This window comes from Podarcis muralis, chromosome 2 (assembly GCF_964188315.1).
Source record: "Podarcis muralis chromosome 2, rPodMur119.hap1.1, whole genome shotgun sequence".
NCBI classification, from domain to species: domain Eukaryota; kingdom Metazoa; phylum Chordata; class Lepidosauria; order Squamata; family Lacertidae; genus Podarcis; species Podarcis muralis.
This window is the reverse complement of record NC_135656.1, coordinates 5015800-5034668: the sequence shown is the minus strand read 5'-3', so window position 1 is coordinate 5034668 and position 18869 is coordinate 5015800. Positions and strand designations below refer to the sequence as shown.

Here is an 18869-nt window from a genome sequence, read left to right as displayed (position 1 = left end):
GACCATAAAGAAGGCTGATCGCCGAAGAATTGATGCTTTTGAATTATGGTGCTGGAGGAGACTCTTGAGAGTCCCATGGACTGCAAGAAGATCCAACCTATCCATTCTGAAGGAAATCAGCCCTGAGTGCTCACTGGAAGGACAGATCCTGAAGCTGAGGCTCCAATACTTTGGCCACCTCATGAGAAGAGAAGACTCCCTGGAAAAGACCCTGATGTTGGGAAAGATTGAGGGCACAAGGAGAAGGGGACGACAGAGGATGAGATGGTTGGATAGTGTTCTCGAAGCTACCAGCATGAGTCTGACCAAACTGCAGGAGGCAGTGGAGGACAGAAGTGCCTGGCGTGCTCTGGTCCAGGGGGTCACGAAGAGTCGAACACGACTAAACAACACGACTAAACGACTAAACAACAACAGGGTGCATGGGGTGTTAGGGGAGGGGTAGTACCTCTGGTGGGGGATATGTCATGCTCCTTCTGGAGTAGCTTGTCCACCTTTGGTCCCCACTCTGCACTCAGCAATCACCTCCGGCTCCTAGAAGCTGTCAGCGTGCAACAGTGGGCAATCCTGGGAATGGCTTTGACTGGCTGGCCAAACCAGGTGAGGGTAGCCGATGGATCTGAAAACCTCCGTGAATTAGGGACTTACGGTACCCTGCATGCAAAGACAGGCTTGTGTGGATTGAGCAGACGAGACCAATAGTGGGTCCAATGGTCCAGGCACAGGGTCTGTTGAGGGAAGCAAGGGGCAGATGGGGCTCATCCACCTGGGAAGCAAGCCCATCCAGGAGAAGGAAACCTGATCCTAAACCTCCTCTGCCTTGTGTGATATCTTCAGGAGAAGAAAAGGCTATGGAGTAAATCTTACACAAATCTGAAACTGAGTCCCTAAGACCGATGGATGGCACTTGGGGGGGAGGGCTGCCAGGTGCATTTTTCTGGGAGATGTGCTACTCATCCTGCCCTGTGCTGTTTTGCGAGCCTGGGATCTGATCCTTCCAGGTTTCCCCAAGCGTTATCTCTCCTGGCTGTGCCCTCGTGCTTCACCCAAAGGGTAGTATTGTTAACCTGAACCCACCCACCCTCCTGCCTTCATCAGGCCAAGACACACTGATCTGCTTCTTTCCCTGCAATTCCTCCCCGCCCCCCATGAAACAATCCAGAGATACTTTGGGAGGGAGCCTGGGAATGGGGTCTCCAGAGACTGGATCCTTCTTGTTAGACCACCCTTGTGTGGAGCAGTGGGTGATTTCAGAGGAAGACCTTGAGACCGTTATATTCAGGGGGCTGTTGGGGGAGAGGAAACTAGTGGGATCAGGACTCCATTCGGAGCAGCGAGCCCAACAGACCCCCCAACTCTGCTAATGAGCAGCAGCGCACAAGTCAAGCCAGACAGCATAATTCATGGCCGCCCCGCACCCCATGCTGTGTGCACCCCAGATCTATTATTCATGCCGCCGCCACCCTCTTAGAGCCATTTCAGGGCCGATTCTGTAGAGGACACTTCCACGGTGTCCCTCAGAGGCTGCTTCTCTTAATCTGCTAATGAGCTGCTCCCCAGGGGGGCGCAGGGACCAAAGGAAATGAGCAGGCCTTAATTTGTGCCAAGGCTCACCAGGGCTGGGCCCTGGAAGCTGCTTTCAGTGCCGGGCTCAACTTGAGAAGGGAGATATTAGTACATTAGCATTGCATTGGCTACATTTCCTGCTTGACAAAGTCCTGCTCCTGTTAGCAGCTCTCCCCGCAATACAGAGTGATCCTTGTTCCACAGGGACATACTGATTTACAATATATAAAATCAGGACCTTTGTGTATCCTCAAAACTGGTCCCTATCCAGCAGAGGAACATGAACATAATAATTATTACTGTAATATGACCATTTGGTTTGACCAGGTGACCTGCAGGCCTGCTTGGTCTTGCTGCCTGGGTGCTGCTAACTGTTGATGGTCAACTTCAAGGCCTCTGTTCTCCCTCCTTGTGGATCTTTACTTTTAAAGCATACTTGGACCAGACAAACAGTGGGCACTTCCAAGCAGAGGACTGTCCTCTGTCCTTACAGGCCTCGACAGGGCTCCAAGAACCCTCTCCGCTCAACTAAGCAGAGGTCTTCACTAACAGTTTCTTGCCTCAGTGCCAGATGGAGAAAACTTTAGCCAACCTAAAAATAGAACCCACCTCCCCCTGCAACTCTCCATCCCCTTCCTTAACACAGGAACACAACAAACAAAATACACAGGAAAAATAAAAGGAAAACAGATACAGTGGTGCCCCACAAGACGAATGCCTCGCAAGACGAAAAACTCGCTAGACGAAAGGGTTTTCCGTTTTTTGAGTCGTTTCACAAGACGAATTTCCCTATGGGCTTGCTTCGCAAGACGAAACGTCTTGCGAGTTCTTGCGAGTTTGTTTCCTTTTTCTTAGAGCCGCTAAGCCGCTAATAGCCGCTAAGCCGCTAATAGCCGTGCTTCGCAAGACGAAAAAACCGCAAGACGAAGAGACTCGCGGAACGGATTAATTTCATCTTGCGAGACACCACTGTAAAGGTAAACTCACACTAACAACACCCCCTACCCCAATATAACAACCAGCAAACAGGCTAAAATCCGACAAATAACTAACATAATGGTGGCACCAGAGCATGCCAGTACTCACATCCCTGGCCTAATACCCCAACAAACCAAATAGAAGAGGACGCCTTCACCCCAGTATGGCTCCCCTTTATCACATACACAGCCCAGCAAGAACCCGCCAACAGCATATGTATCGATCTGGCTTCTTCCTGACCTTATGGTCAATACTAATATCTCATAACAACACTAATATCTCATAACAAATGTAACTGATCTGCAAAAAAGACTGTACGACTTGAAAAAAGAGACAGAGTGTGTACTTCTGTAAACCAAGAAAATCTTTAGAAATAAATAAATATATAAAACAAAATAAATAAATAATAAAAGAAGCAACATGGTCAGAGATGAGTAAAACAGCTTTTAGATCAGACTTCCCCCAACCTGGTGCATTTCCTAAGTCTTGGACTACAACTCCCATCATCCCTAACCATTGCCCATGCTGGCTGTGGCTAATGGGGGTTGTAGTCCAAAGTATTTGAAGGTCACCAAGTAAAGGAAGACTGTGATAAACTGAAAGAGAAAATCCATGGAAGGAAGGAAGGCTGTGGGTGAAATCCCCAAGGAAGAAGGGTTGTGGCCAGGGGGCGAAGGAGAGCAAGAGGAAGGGGCTGGTGCAGCCATATGAGGAAGCAGCAGCAAGTCCAACTCTTCGTTCAGAATCCCAGGAAAAACTGGGTGCATGTTAAATCCTAGAGAGGTCAGAGTTTCAACAGGTGCTGCCGTCCCATTCCAGAAGTGTTCACTTTTTTCTGATGTTCCCCTCCCAACACCTCCGCCCAAGTCATCAACTTAATACAGAGAGAGGGGGTTGCCCGCCTCCCTGCCTTGTTTTTCCCCCCTAATTGAATGGCGTGGGACTGGCAACAGATGCTGCTCAGATGCCGAGCGCCGTGTTATGCTAAGCAGGTGTCTTCAAAGCCAGGCCTACATGGCACGAGCAAATTGGACAAGTCATTGGGTATCCACGTGGGGCTTGCAGGCCTTTGTACGGCTGCATCCGAACCGCTTGGCTGCTTCCTTCAATTTCCGTCATCCGCGTGGCGGGAGACAAGATGAAACGGAAGCTAGCCAGGGGAACAGCCTGTCCCCCCTGAGTCAAAGATGCTAGTTGTTTTTCCTCCTAAGGAGAACTTCCTGCGAATCGCTGGGTTTCAGAGACGGCTCTGGGCAGCTGGTTTGGGACTCAGTGGGTGAAATTTCACTCTGGCAAAGAACTTTCTGCACCAGGGAAAGGATAAGGGCCTGGTGCTTCCCAAGTTACTGGGGGAGACGTGGCCCTTGGCAGAGCAAGAGGCCCCAAACCTTCAAAAGTAGATGCCCTCTGCTCCTAACTCTCCATGGATTCCTGGCCTCCTCACTCCCAACCAAGTTTCATACGTATGTGTATAGATTTGTGTGTGAGGGAACCTGCCTCACTCAAACACTCAGGGTTGTACAGGATTTTTCCCCCAGGGTTGTGAAACCTAACAGTTTCCACATCTTCCACAGCAGACAGCAGTCTAAAATTTAGTATAGAAACATACCCAGATTACTTGAAAATTGTGGAAAGCTGACACTTATAGGCTGCTTTCTCAAAATCCAAGCATGAAGACTTTAGGGTGGTCATGTGTCCTACTTTACAATCTTCTGTTTGATGGGTTGTTGGACAGGACTGTTCTGTGTCTGATGGACTATCTGGTCCAAGTTGATTTTAAAGATAAGAATGAAGGGCAATACCCTGAAGAAGGAAGAACAGGAGCTTTGAAGTTCCCCATGAGCTGGCATTTACCGGTAAGTTACCTGGTCACAGTCTTATCCACTATGATGCAGACATATTGCATTTATATTTAAACTGTAGTAATCATTTTTAAATTTGCATCTATACATATAAATTTGGGTTTGCAAATGAGTGGCCTCTTTGGGCCTCTATTTTGGTGATGCATGTTGGTTGGTTGGCATTCATCTGTCTTGGGAGACCTTTGGGGGTGAGGTCAAGCTGTTGGACTGCTGCAGCTCCTACTGTGGCTGTAGAGACTATATGGGAGAGACATGTTTTGTTCCTGCTGGGGTAGTTGAAGGCATCTAGTTGTGCTACTGTGGATGCACCATGGCATTTCTTGGCCACTCAAATCAACAAACCCCTGGACAGTAGACTGACCAGGCACATAAGTTGCAGTCTTCCACACCCTGTTGTAAAGGTAAAGGGAACCCTGACCATTAGGTCCAGTCGTGGCCGACTCTGGGGTTGCAGTTCTCATCTTGCTTTATTGGCCGAGGGAGCCGGCGTACAGCTTCCGGGTCATGTGGCCAGCATGACTAAGCCGCTTTGGGCGAATCAGAGCAGCGTACGGAAATGCTGTTTACCTTCCCGTCGGAGCGGTACCTATTTATCTACTTGCACTTTGACGTGTTTTCGAACTGCTTGGTTGGCAGGAGCAGGGACCGAGCAAAGGGAGCTCCCCGTCGCTCCCCGTCGCGGGGATTCAAACCACCGACCTTTTGATCGGCAAGCCCTAGGCTCTGTGGTTTAACCCACAGCATCACCCACACTCTGTTGAGATACCAGTATATTATATTTCTATTTTAGAAATTATTACTTCTAAATTTGCATCTATACAACACATACATTTCTTCTTTAGTCTGTGAGGCCACACAATGAATACTGCATTCGATATCAACTCTGTGGTTGGGCGACTCATAGAGAGAATTTGAAATTTGAAAGCCTTACTTACAATATGCAGTCTCCAGATGTCCTAGGCTGCTTTTGCCTGCACAGGTTATGTTAAGGCCATGTGGCTACTGGTGACTTGCAAAGGCTCTGCTATCTCCATGACTGGTGGGAAGCTTTGCACCACCCTGTGATCATGGTTAATGTGGAACTGAAAGCAGATAAGAAATCTTTGTAATGGGGATTATGTAGGTTTTACATTTGCACTATCTATTGAGTAAAGCAAAAGGAACTTTAAGCCCTTAGAGCCACAGTCAGTGAGCAGTTTGGAAGGAAAGTCACTTCAAGAAATGCTAAGAAGTGGGCCTCCCCATCCCACAAGGATTTTTTTGGCTGATCCCAGCCTTAGAATGATGTACAATATCAGAGACAACAAATTCACACTCCTGTACACATACCAAGACTGAATTTTTCAAGGCTCTCTAATGAATATTAGCTCTCCCTTAAATGGCTTTTGCTACCATTCCTCCTACACTATAGAGGTTCCTAATTGGTAAAATGTTGGATTTTGTCCAGTCTTTAGTTACATATCTGTGGTGATTAGTAACTTGCAATAGGGTTGACAAAAACTGTGCTGTGGAACTTTTATTCTTTTGAGGACTGCATTCCCTTGGGTGTAAACCATCATACAAGTTCCTGTACAGAAATAACTTCCATGTGTGAGCATCCAAATATATAATCCTGGCTAATTGTGGGTGTGCTATACCACTGTATATGCAGGAATGTTTCATGCTTCTCATCTGTTATGATGCATACCGGTGCAGTCATATTTAGTTGTTCTCAACATCTGAATGGCAGAGCTCCCTTCGTTAATACACTGGTGGTGTTTGCGCTGGTGTATTGCAGTTCCAGTCTACCTAAATCTATGTGTGTGGTTGCCACATGAGAGCACTCTTTAATCTACCCCATTGTAACACATTTGTTAATTGCTCTGCATCATTTCCTGGCTCCCTGCATGGTCCCAGCTGGGTTCTTTGAAGTGCAAACAACAGTGCATCCCTTTGAACTGCCATACAAAGCTTGGTTCTTTCCCCAACCCCATGAAATCTCTGCCCCACAGCTAGGCCTTGGCCCTTGTGCTTTGGGGGTGACCCTGATTCCATTCTCACCTACCCACCAGGTTCAGAACTTATTTGAGTTGCTGGGTTCCTCTCCCAGGTCTAGGTCAGATTGATGAACACACAAACACCTAAAACCAGTACATGGTTTTTTAAAAAGCCAAAAACATCTACTCTCCCAGAGCTTCTACAGACACACGTGTATTGAACTTTCGTTAGTCAGTGTAGTGTACAGTAGTTAGAATCAGCCTGGGACTGCTAATGCCTAACAAATTATTGTGTGTGTTTTTAGGTAAATTTATCAGGCATTGTATACCACCTTGAGAAAATATTTTATTTTGAAAGCTGGCTAAAAATCTTACATGGAAGTTATTTCTGTGCAGGATGTTTGGATTATACTGTGTGAAAACCATTGATGATTATGTTCACTCTGTGTATGCACAGAGGAGGCTGTGATTGATTGTGGCTTTGCAGTGCATGTATATCAATTGTACATACCGCCGAGCCAAATTAGAGCAAAAATAATGTTTAGTTGATTAATAATTTGCCTTTTAGCCAGTTAATAGTTAAACTTGTGGTTACCAAAACTACAATATAGGTGCATTTTAGATACGTATATTGAAATGGAAGATAACTTACAATTAAATAAGCAAAAGCTACTATTCATGTAGTTTGGAAGAAAGGGCAGTTTTACTTTTTGTTTTTTCTTTCCCTATGTTACCACACCAAAGTCAAACGAAGAAAAATCAAGAAATCCACCATTGCTTGCTAAATTTTAACAATTAAGATTGAGCCCAGCCAATAGATTGATTAATTCAGCTCATGCTTTGAGATCTCATCCATGAATACTGTTGGGGAGGTGAGACTGATAAGCCACCAAAGGGAAGGGAATGGCGGAGAGCTTCCTCTCCCTGGTAAGCCTAGGTGAGCTTTCTGCCAATTCATCCCACCCACCAGGCACTGCCTGACCTATTTGTCCTCCCACCATAACATGCCGCCACCTGGATATCCATCCATCTCCGTCTCAAGCCAGCAGACACCGTCTGGCACCATCCTAAGCTGCTCTGTGTCAGGATGCCCCCAGATAAGATAGCTGGTGGTGCAGCAACAATTGGCTTATAAGACTGGCACTGGCAGAACAGGATCCAACATTCTTGTCAAAGCTCAAAAAGTTAAATAGGGCAAGGGCAAAATACAGGTATACTTTTCGGTTGAGAGGTCTGTTGGTTTGAGAGAGGGAGAGATCAACACAGAGAAGAACAGAGAGCTATGTGCTCCTCCAGTAGCGCAGGTAAGGTCCCTTCAGAGAAAACAAGCAAACAATAATAATAGCAACTGTTTGAAAGGCTTGGGAAAGAAGGATAGGTGATGTTACACCAGGGGTGATGAACCTGTGGCCCGCCAGATGTTTGACTACAACTCCCAGCTTCCCTGACTAATTCTTGGTCACGGTGGCTGGGGCTGATGGGAGTAGGAGTCGAAAAATAACTGGAGAGTCACAGGATCCCCATCTCTGTATTACGTCATGCTGCTGTCTAGGTTTGTCCTTGCCTTTTGCCAAAGTACCCTGTATCTGCAAAAAGTCTGCCTGTGGCAGTCCTTAGTCGTGCTAGAAACCTAAATAGCTAATTGCCATGGCTTCCTTCTCGGTAAGGGACCTGATAATTTTCTATTAGACATTGTTGCTATTATCACTATTATTACTATTACTATTACACATGGTGCCTTACAGAGTAACATAAACAAGTACCTGAAGAAGTGTGTATGCACACGAAAGCTCATACCAATAACAAACTTAGCTGGTCTCTAAGGTGCTACTGGAAGGATTTTTTTTATTTTGTTTCTTATAAACAAGAAAAGGCAAGTAGGAAAGAGAAGTCCCAGTCCTAATAAGTTTGTAATCTAAATTTTGAACACTTTGGACTCCCTATGTCCCCTTTCTTCCAAAAGTGGAAATGGGGATTGGAGGGTGCCTGGGCCCAAACTGTTCCAGTCTTTGTTGTGGTTTTGGTCTGTGTGGGCCAATTGCCTCCCAAACTCCCAGTCCTAGCCAGCTGGAGGCTAACTGTTTTCAGAATGCTGTCTTCTACTAATGCCAGCTCTTGACACAGCGGTTCCCAAACTTTTTCCCCGTTGGGCCACACTTTCACAATAAAAATTTGCTCGTGGCACACTGAATTTGTATTGATAAGTTTGATAAGACATTAGAAAACAAAAAGAAACAACTCCTAACACTGCTTGATTTAGAGCACAGAACACAACTACTTTATAATATGAACATGAGACATCCAGAAAATATCAAATGCAGCTACATAAGAACATGAATCATTGGAGGGCGCAGAGAACATGAATGTAATTATGTCATTATAAGTGAGCCTCTTACGTATGTACCTGAAGTGTGTATACAGACTCAATAAGAGGTGTGAGCTTGTTTTTGCCGTGTAATCTCATTTATATTAGGTCTAATTTTGAGACAAACAAACTCTCATTTCCTCACCAACACATGATCTTTCATATCCCTGTCCACACCAATACGTTGTGGAGAACTGTAGAAGAATAGCCAATGCTCTTGAAAAGAGGGGGGGATATTGTTTCAGGTTGTATATTAAATATAGAGAGAGAGCTAGATAGAGAGATATAGTGGTACTTTGGGTTAAGTACTTAATTCATTCTGGAGGTCCGTTCTTAACCTGAAACTGTTCTTAACCTGAAGCACCACTTTAGCTAATGGGGCCTCCCGCTGCCGCCACTGCACCACCACCGCACAATTTCTGTTCTCATCCTGAAGCAAAGTTCTTAGCCCAAGGTACTATTTCTGGGTTAGCGGAGTCTGTAACCTGAAGCGTCTGAAACCGAGGTACCACTGTACTGTACTCTACTCTACTGAAATGTGTAAATGTTTCTTTGGTTGTCCTTGAATCTTCCTGCCACCGTGGCCATCCTCTCCTGCCACACCTTTGAGAACCACTGTCTTGAAATCAAGAGGGCAGTGCACATCTTCAATTCCTCTGCCAGTTTTTATGGCTTGGGCTGAAGATGGGTTATTAACATTGGAAGCTGCCTTATTCAAAGTCTGACCATTGGAATACCCAGTTCAGTATTATCTACACTGGCTGGCAGTGGCTCTCAGGGGCTTTAGGCAGGAGTCTACCACCAGTACCTGGAAGTGCCAGAGATGGGAGTTATCAAAACCCCACACATTCTGCAGGGCTGGAATGGAACAGTGGCAAGGGGAGGTACCACATGAAGCTACCTTCCCTGCTCCTCCCACATTTAGGCCATTACTACTGACTGGCTCAAATTCAGTGGGAAAGGGTTGCAGGATCCTAAACCTGTGTTCTATGGTACTGACCAGGGCTGGCCCAAGACATTTTGACACCTGAGGGAAGCCACAAAATGGCATCCCCCACTGCCAGGGAAGAAGGGGTGAGTGAAGATCTACACCAGGAACAAGGGAAGGATAAAGATCTACACCTGGAACAATGATGGAAGGGGACCAGCAGTGCCTCCTATTGGCCAAGAGGCCACTGTAGAGGTGACAGGAGTGGCAGATCTGGCCCCACAGGAGCACACCGCAGCTGTCTCTGCTGCCGCAACAGCAGCAATGCATTCCTTGGAGGCCAGTTCTGCTGCTCTGTGGATTCTCCTGCCTCACCTTGCCTCATGGGTGGGCCGGTCCTGGTACTGACAGTAGCCAGAACTGTCCCTAGATACTTTGCTGCTCTTTCTCTCACAGTCAAGCTGCATAAGCACCCAAGGCCAGTCACATTATTTTGACACCTGAGGAAAAACCCACAAATGTGACTCTTCCTCTCTGGGACTAAAAGTATAACCATAGCAAATTATAAGAGTTTGCTGTCCTTTCACGAAACCCCAAATCAAGTACCTGAGGCCACTGCCTCACTCTAGCTCAGGCATGTCCAAAGTCCGTTTTGGGGGCCTAATCTGGCCCTGTGGCAGTTTATTTATTGGGGTCAAATCCTTAAAAAAGATCAACAACTTCAGTCCTAAAAAAAGCTCTGGTTGGCATGTTTTGGTCACACATGTTCACTTCATCAAATCTGGCCCTCTTTGAAAAAAGTTTGGGCACCCCTGCTCTAGCTAATGCTACGGCCAATGCCAGACAGTTGGTGCTGGTCTGGATAAGTTGTCCAAAGCATTTCCTTGACCAGTTTCAATGGAGAGTTTCAGTGACTATTGGCTGATGAACTGGAGGAGATGCTTGAAGATTGGAGGCCTACCATTAAACCCTCACCACCCCTCTTTGCATTCACCCATTGGGGATGTGATGTGTTCATGGATTCCTCTGTGGAGAAATGTATTCATGGTAAGTTAACTCTCAACAGCCCTGCCCTCCTGCATTCAAGGGTGCCATATGCCTAAAGTCTTTGTGTGTACATCCAAATATGTCCTCATTTGTGGAGGGCATGGACTGTATATGCAGGAGTCAAACCATGTTTAAGCGCATGCACACATAGGGCTGGTACAAACAGGGCCCCTCAACTCTTGGAGAGCAGGCATGGCCCCAGCAGAGCTAACCAGATCTTTCCCAATTCCACTTCTTCACTCATTGCTCCTGTTGGGCAATTTGAGACTCTGGGCTTAATGATATTAGCTTCCACACTTTGAATGGTATTGCGTATTTCATTGGCAGATCTTGGGCTCTCAAATTTCAGCAGCACCCTGTGAAACACCAAAAATAAGCACCCCTCCGCCTTTCGCACTCTGTTCTAAATCACAGTTGGAGCCTCCCTGTGCACTCAGTGCGACCAAACCCTTCGTGCTCCCCTAAATCCGCCTCTGTACATGTTGACTTCCCTTGCTTTAAAAATGTGCCAAGGGCAGCGCTGCTGCAGTTTGGGGGCCCTGGACTTCTGCTCCTCAGTCCTGCCCTGGGGGCACCCCTGTGCTGATTTCCACAGAGATGGGCACATGGGCCGCCATAACATGCGCAAGCCGCGCTGTACCGTAAGTGGTTGCATTTAGGAATCGCGTACCTGCCTCTGGTTTGTCCCTTCCCTCCTCCCCGCCCCGCTCCCCTTGCCCTGCACCTTTAAAGAGATAAAAAGAGAAAGCTCGCTATCTTGATCGCACCAGCCCAATCAACCCCTTTTGCATCCATAACAAGCCCCCCAGCGGGGGAGCCCGGCACTTAAAGGAGATCTAGCCAGGCCCCTCTTTGAAATCATTCAATCTATTTTAATGATTGGTTCGCTCCGCCACTTCAAAGGCGCCTCCAATCGCCACTCCTGATAGGCTGAAGGGAAGCCAAAAAAACAAAAAGGAAAGGAAAGGAAAGAGGGGGAGGCAGGGGATTGGAGTATGATCACAGGAGGAAAAAGATGTAGACTGAGGAGGAAAAGAGGAATTTCAGAGAGAGGAAGAAGCGGGCTGTTTTCCCACCTCTATCGGAAGACCATGCGCTCCCTCCATGGATAGTTTCGGGTGACCCCTGATGGAAACTGTCTTTGCAGAACTCGGACATCACACACTCCTCCTTGCAGGTAAGGAGAGTCTGCGAGGGGGCGGGAAGAGTAGCCGCATTGGTTGGCTGGTTGACTGAGTGCAGAAATCCAACAGGTGATGATGCACAAAGGTGAAGCAGTGGGGAAAGCTTCACCTGTTGATTTTTCTGCCTGACATGCACAAGTGGAATCAGCTAGGAGTGGGAGGAGAAATCGCAGTCGTCGGTTTACAGGGCAATCCTAGACATGCCTCTTCAGAAATAAATTCCATTAAGATCAGTGAAACTTACTCTCAAAAAAGTGTACAGAGGACTGCACTCTCAAGAGGGGCAATAAAATAAAGAGATTTTAGTATGGAAGAGGTACAGAAGGTTTGTTGTGATTAAAATGCTTGTGGCTCTCCGATTATGATAATGTTGAGACGCTCAAAGGAGCATAACAAGGGGCATGTGGGGGGGGAGCATAAACAAACTAAATAACAACTGTAATCTTATTGGTCAAGACTGGTATAGCTCTGATTTGGCATTCTCTTAAAATTTCAAAACAGGGGAGGTGGTAGGTTTATTTGGTTATTATTGGTGTGTAAACTTTGGAATTGCACAGAACTCTTTGCTATGCAGAATGGCAAGGTGGCTCATTCCTGGAACCTGTGGAATCAAAAATCCCAGGTCTGCAAGGGATCTGAAAAGCATCCACTCAGACACTACTGCAGGATCCGCCATGCATTTAACCCCAAGGACTCTTGCTTTCGAAATCACTTAAACTTCTCCTGATCCTAGGCTTCTCACACCAAAACCACATTCCCATTTCAAGGAATAGCTGTCAATCACTCTGAAGGATAAGTGTAGATTCAGAAATGTGTGCCTATCTTACATCAAAATACACTGGTCCTGGGGTGAGGCAACTGAGGATTTAGACAAAACAAACAGGGGGATATTTTACCTTTGGACTCTGCAGTGATTTTGTTGGGATATTTGGAAGGACAGGGTAGCAGACCACCAGTAAAGCTAGTTTTTGCTTTTGTGGTTTCATTTAGGATCTTGGTTCCACAAGAATTGGAAAGTGCAAGCCTCCCTACCATGTGTGAGTGGTGATCAAAAACCTAGAAATTAAAATGGTTAAATTTGATGTATAATGTTTAGTTTAAAGGTAGGAAAATAATATGTCTTGAATTCAGGCAACATTTTAAAATATTTGCTCAATTTGGGACCCAAACAGCAATCTTTGGACAGATGATAATAAAAACCATTCCTATTTATTATGATGTATCATAAATATTGATTGTGTCCCAATATTTGTTTTTATTTTAAAAAGTTCTAATGCAGGTACTGCTTTATCTGTTTTCTTTTCTGAGGTCAGAACGGTATGAACTGTTTATACACAATCTCTACAGTAGATGAAAGAAAACCAGGTGTCTCTCGATAATTTTATTATCACACGTAGCGTAGTACCATGATCTGCTTTCTGCTTTGCTTGCAGAAAGTCCAGGTAGCGAGGATTTGATAGCAAGTGATGGAGAGTTGCTGCCAGTCAAGACTAGGCAGGAGTAGACCAGCCTTCCCCAACCTGGCACTCTCCAGATGTTGCTGGGACTTCAGCTCCCATCAATCGCAGACAGCACAGTCAGTGGTCAGAGGTGATGGGAGGACACCAAGCTAGGGGAGAAAATACTAGGCTAGATGGAGAAATAGCCTGAGCTCTGTTATAAGACCTTTTTATGTTCCTGTGAGGGTGGACAGTCATTTTTTTCATGCTTGGATCAAGCTCATTAAACTGTGTGCAGCTGAAGGTCTAATAATAATAATAATAATAATAATAATAATAATAATAAATTAATTTCACACTTCCGAGAACGTGCTTAAATGCATTATCTCAGTTATCTTGACAATAGGCTTGTAAGGCATTATTACGTATATTAATGATTATACTAATATCATTATATTACCTCCATGTTGGAGATGGGGACTGAGATCAAAATATAATGCTTGTCTCAAAAAACCACCAGATGCATTCTTTGCAGAAGGAATTTCCTGGTGCCATGCAGCCCAGTATAATGGATGTACCTAATAAGAAAACAAGTTTCTGGGGGTTTTTGGAGTTGGAGGTGTGTCTGCTCAGGGAAGTAGCCTTTAACTTATTTTGGAGAGGGTGGCACCACCTTTAAATGAATGAATGTTGTTTCTGGGAGATAAATTCTGTTTTCTGAGAGCTTCTAGAAGCAGCTTTGACACTAGAGGCATGGAACACTTTCCACTTCCAAACTGAAAATGTAAGTTTATTTACAACTGCAGTCCTACAGCACAATCCTATACATGTATACACAGGAAGGAAGCCCAGTTTCCAATATGCATTTGCTCAGGAAAAATCCCTCCACTGGGACTTACTCCCAGGAAAACTGGGACTCAATCCACATACACTGACAGTTGTTTATTCATTTCTGACTTGGTTGCTGCAACTCTGCCTGCTGCTGTTCGGCTCAGTATTAAAATCTGCCTGCCTTCTAGGGATAAGCTCCTTTGTTAGGCTCAATAGTAATAATTGGGTATATTCACTTCTTACATGACTGATAATGTCTTTTTGCATCAGAGTCTTTGAATCCCTGCCAAGACAGATCCAAGTTCTGTGCCATTCTATATCAAACTTTGGATACCAACGCTACAAAAATGGTTCCACTCACCAGATTAAGATGTGAGACACACTCCACCTAAACATTTGAAAAGATACACGTTTCCTCAGTCAGCTTCCAGAACAATGAGTGGGCATCTTCCCCACAACTGAGGAGTAACCCAGTTAATATTCCCTCCTGGAGTTCCCTCAGAAATAAGTCTCCTTGAATTCAATGAAGCTTACTTAATAGTAAGTGTGCATTAGGAATTGTAGCATTAACATTGTATTCAGCGTGTGCCTGCAATTGTCAGATATCTGGGACAAGCAACAGGGGAAGGGTGGGTATCGTGTGGCCCTTCAAACAGCTGGAGGGCACCACTTTGGCGACCCCTGTCTCTCGCTTGCCCTGGGCATTAATTTTTCAGGAGCACCTAGCTGACCAGTAGAATGGATTGTTGGTTTTTTCCTGCACAGGGAGTTCTTTTGTGCATATAATCTCAACCTTCTGGCAGATGATTATTCCTGTGCTAACTAAAGAACAGCAGTTCCACAGGGAAAGGATTTTGCTGATGTTCTAACATAAGGCTGATGATGGGCAGTGAATGCTTAACTGTCTCCTTGCAGATCTGAGGGATAAGAAACAAAAAGGAGAAAGGAGGTATCTATGTTAAATACTTTGTAGTTGTCCTCAGGGTCTCTACTGTAAGTCCCTTCTAAATAAGGCTCAATCAAGATCATAGAATCGTAGAATTCTAGAGTTGGAAGTGACCCCTGCAATGCAGGAATCTCAAATGACAAATACCCGTCCAACCTCTTGCTTAAAACCCTCCAAGGAAGGAGACTCCGCCTCCTCCTGAGAAAGTCTGTTCTGCTGTCGAACAGCTCTTACGGTCAGAAAGTTATTCCTGTTGTTTCGTTGGAATCTCCTTTCTTGTAACTTAAAGCCATTGGTTTGGGTCCTACCCTCTGGAGAAGGAGAAAAGAAGCTTGCTCCATCTTAGCATGAGTCAACAGTGTGATGCAGCAGCAAAAAAGGCTAATGCTATTCTAGGCTTCATCAACAGAAGTATAGTGTCCAGATCAAGGAAAGTAATAGTGCCACTCGATTCTGCCTTGGTCAGACCACACCTGAAATACTGTGTCCAGTTCTGAGCAACACAATTTAAGGAGGAGGTTGAAACATGTGCACAAGCTGGGACGTGTGCAGAGGAGGGCAACCCAGATGATCAAGGGTCTGGAAACCAAGCCTTATGAGGAAAGGTTGAAGGAGCTGGGTATGTTTAGCCTGGGGGAAAAGCAGACTGAGAGGAGATATGATAGCCATCCTCAAATATCTCAAGGGCTATCTAAACGAAAATGGAGCAAGCTTGTTTTCTCCTGCTCTGGATGGTAGGACTTGAACCAATGGCTTCAAGTTACAAGACAGGAGATTCCAACTAAACATCAGGAAGAACTTTCTGAAGGTAAGAGCTGTTTGACAGTGGAATGGTCTCCCTTGGCAGGTTGTGGACTCTCCTTCTTTGAAGGCTTTTAAGCAGAGGTTGGATGGCCATGTGTCCTGGATGCTTTATCTTAGATTGCTGCATTGCAGAGGGTTGGACTAGATGACCCTTGGGGTCCCTTCCAATTCTACAATTCTATGATTCTTTTATCTTCCATGTGACCTTGAGATATTTGAAGATGGCTATAATATCTCCTCTCAGTCTCCTCTTTTGGTGCCCAGTGCAGAAAAGCTGTGTTGGTCCAGGAGCAAAAACCCCAAATCTACTGTAGGGTAATACCTTTATAAGGTCTGGTCGAAATACCAAAAAGTTATCAGAAACATTTGGAGTTCTCCAAAACTCTTATTCAGACTGGATATTAGCCAAAATTGGTGGGGGCAGTGAGGGAGGGAGGGAGGGAGGGAGGGAGGGAGAGTAGGGCATTGTGTTAAAACTCCAAAGAGTGCAGCCTGTGACATTATTATTATAGCACACAGGAGAAGTTCTGTGGTCATCATTTTCTTCCAAGCTCTGCTAGGAAGCTTTCCTTATGTTTTTTGTTTTGTTATATTTTGTATTTTTGTGTGTGTGCAATTGATTTTTTCTGTGGGTTTTTCTTTTTTTCTTTTTGTAAGACATCCAAAGCATTTTATCGATGCTGTACTTCTTCTCTATTTTGTTTGTTTGATTGGCATCCAGCCTGAAGAAGATTCCGGAGAACTCGAAAGCTTGTTCATTTACTTGGTAACATTTTTGGCTGATCCTAAGGAAAGGTACTACTCTAGAATAGCTTTTGTTTGTAGACATATTCCTGTACGAGAGCCAGTACCAAAAGTGAATAGCACACTTATGAACTGGTTGCACTTCTGAAACCAGTCCCCTGCCACCTGTGGTACATGAACATCTGTATTATGTTCTAAGAATATTCCCAGGTGCCCTGCCTTAGTGGTGCATCTGCTCAGTATCTGCTTTGCCCCATATGGGGAGGTGAGGGTCAGGAATGATTGCCCAGTCACAGTTCCTGTTGTAGCAGCTGCTGAACAAAGCCTGGAGCTTGACAACTCCTTTCTTCTGACAGCTAATGAAAGTAACAGTGAAGCTCAATGTCACATAGCACTCCTGAAGCAGTGAAGATCTCTCTCTCTCTCTCTCTCTCTCTCTCTCTCTCTCTCTCTCTCTCTCTGTGTGTGTGTGTGTGTGTGTGTGTGTGTGTGTGTGAATGCAGTTACCAATTGTAGTGCTGGAATGGGGAACCTGATTCCATACAGATGTCCTTGCAATCCAACTCCCACCAGTTCCAGCCAACATGGCTGGTTCTTTGTTCCCCATCCCTGCTGTATTGCTAGCCATGTAGACACTTCTAACAGGAACAAAGAGACATTTATGGGAGATGAGGTAGTCTACTTGAGCAGGGTTTAGGGCCCAGAACGATTATGTTTTAGGAATTAGGGATTATTGAAGTCAGTGTTGTTGCTCAGTCCTTTTTCCTTCTCTCTGCTTCAGGACTGGACCTGCAACTCCCCTCCAGAGGACGCCACTGCCTGCCACCCCAGCTTGACTTTTGCAGCAGCGCCCACTGCTCCCCATTTATCAGCAAGCAGTTCAGGAGCTTATGAATCTGTGGGGATGTTCCAACTCTGGAGCAATGAGGTCCCATCAGGCTCACACACAACCATGGCTTTTGGGCTGCCCAAGGTTCCCTACCACGGGCAAGGGCCAGCGAGCAGTGGCGCTGCCCATGAACTGCCCCTGACTCCGCCAGCTGAGCCCACCTACTCCTTTGAGCTGTCGCCTGTCAAGATGCTGGCACCCACCATGCCACACTCTTATGCCTTCCCAGAGGCCCAGGACTTCTCTAGCTTTTTGCAAGGGCCCCGGCCTTTGGGCCCAGCTCCTCCTCCAGGAACCACCTCCACCGATGATGGCCCTTGGTGGAGCCTGCAGCAACCAGGCAACTTCTCTCTGGGCCGGCCGCTGGTCCTAAGCCCCCAGCCCCCTCTTGCTGCTCTCCTGCAGGGCACTCCCAAGGGGCTTCTGGGTACCACTCGCCGCTGCCGCCGCTGCAAGTGCCCCAACTGCCAGGCAGTGAATGGAGCCAGCGAGGAGCCAGGCAGAAAGAAGCAACACATCTGCCACCTGCCAGGCTGTGGCAAGGTCTATGGCAAAACGTCCCACCTGAAGGCCCACCTCCGCTGGCACGCGGGCGAACGCCCCTTCATCTGCTCCTGGCTCTACTGTGGGAAAAGCTTCACCCGCTCGGATGAGCTGCAGAGGCACCTTCGGACGCACACGGGCGAGAAGCGCTTCGGCTGCCAGCTGTGCCCCAAGAGGTTTATGCGGAGCGACCACCTAGCAAAGCATGTCAAGACCCACCAAGGAAAGCGAATGCGGGGCATGGCCATGGTGGCGGCAGCAGTGGGCATCAAGCAGGAGTGATGTCGAGGGGGTGGAGGGGGCAGAAATGGAGCCCAAAGGGTGGAGGTGGGTTCAAGGAAGCAATGAGAAGACTGAGGTGCTCCTGAGCTAATTTCACTCCCTGTCCCTGTCCCAGTCAGCGGCACTGCCAGCCTATTCACCTCCTGAGTCAGTCCAAAGGACCACAGGAACTGTAGTTTGGTGAGATGCTGTGGATTCTTGGGCCCTGACATTCCATTGGAAAAGGGAGTTAAATCAATTTAAACCAGAAGCGTTGAAATGCACTCTCACTGGCTTAGAATCCCCTCTTCAAATGCATGCATTGAAATGCTGGAGAAGGCCTACCTGCCCACATCCGTATCTACAAAGCTACAAGTGAATGCAGACTCCTATCTCCATGCTGGTACTGACGAGGGTGTTGAACTCAATTCAGCATGCTTGTTCTATGCAAGCCACATACCAGCACAGGTGGACACAGTTCATCCAGAAGCAGTAGTCTTCGACCA

At 46.3% G+C, this 18869-nt stretch overlaps 1 protein-coding gene across 1 annotated transcript; it reads left to right on the top strand.

Annotated features, from left to right (window-relative positions):
• The first annotated feature begins 11703 nt into the window (after positions 1–11703).
• On the top strand, positions 11704–18869 carry LOC114592944 (transcription factor Sp5-like). The gene is made up of 2 exons (XM_028721327.2): positions 11704–11899; positions 17452–18869. Exon 2 carries the CDS (start codon positions 17575–17577, stop codon positions 18382–18384), a length of 810 nt encoding a protein of 269 aa, XP_028577160.1. The 5' UTR covers positions 11704–11899; positions 17452–17574; the 3' UTR covers positions 18385–18869.

Excerpts from the sequence above, each read along its gene's own strand:
- LOC114592944 (XM_028721327.2), top strand. The coding sequence starts at position 17,575 with ATGTTCCAACTCTGGAGCAATGAGGTCCCATCAGGCTCACACACAACC.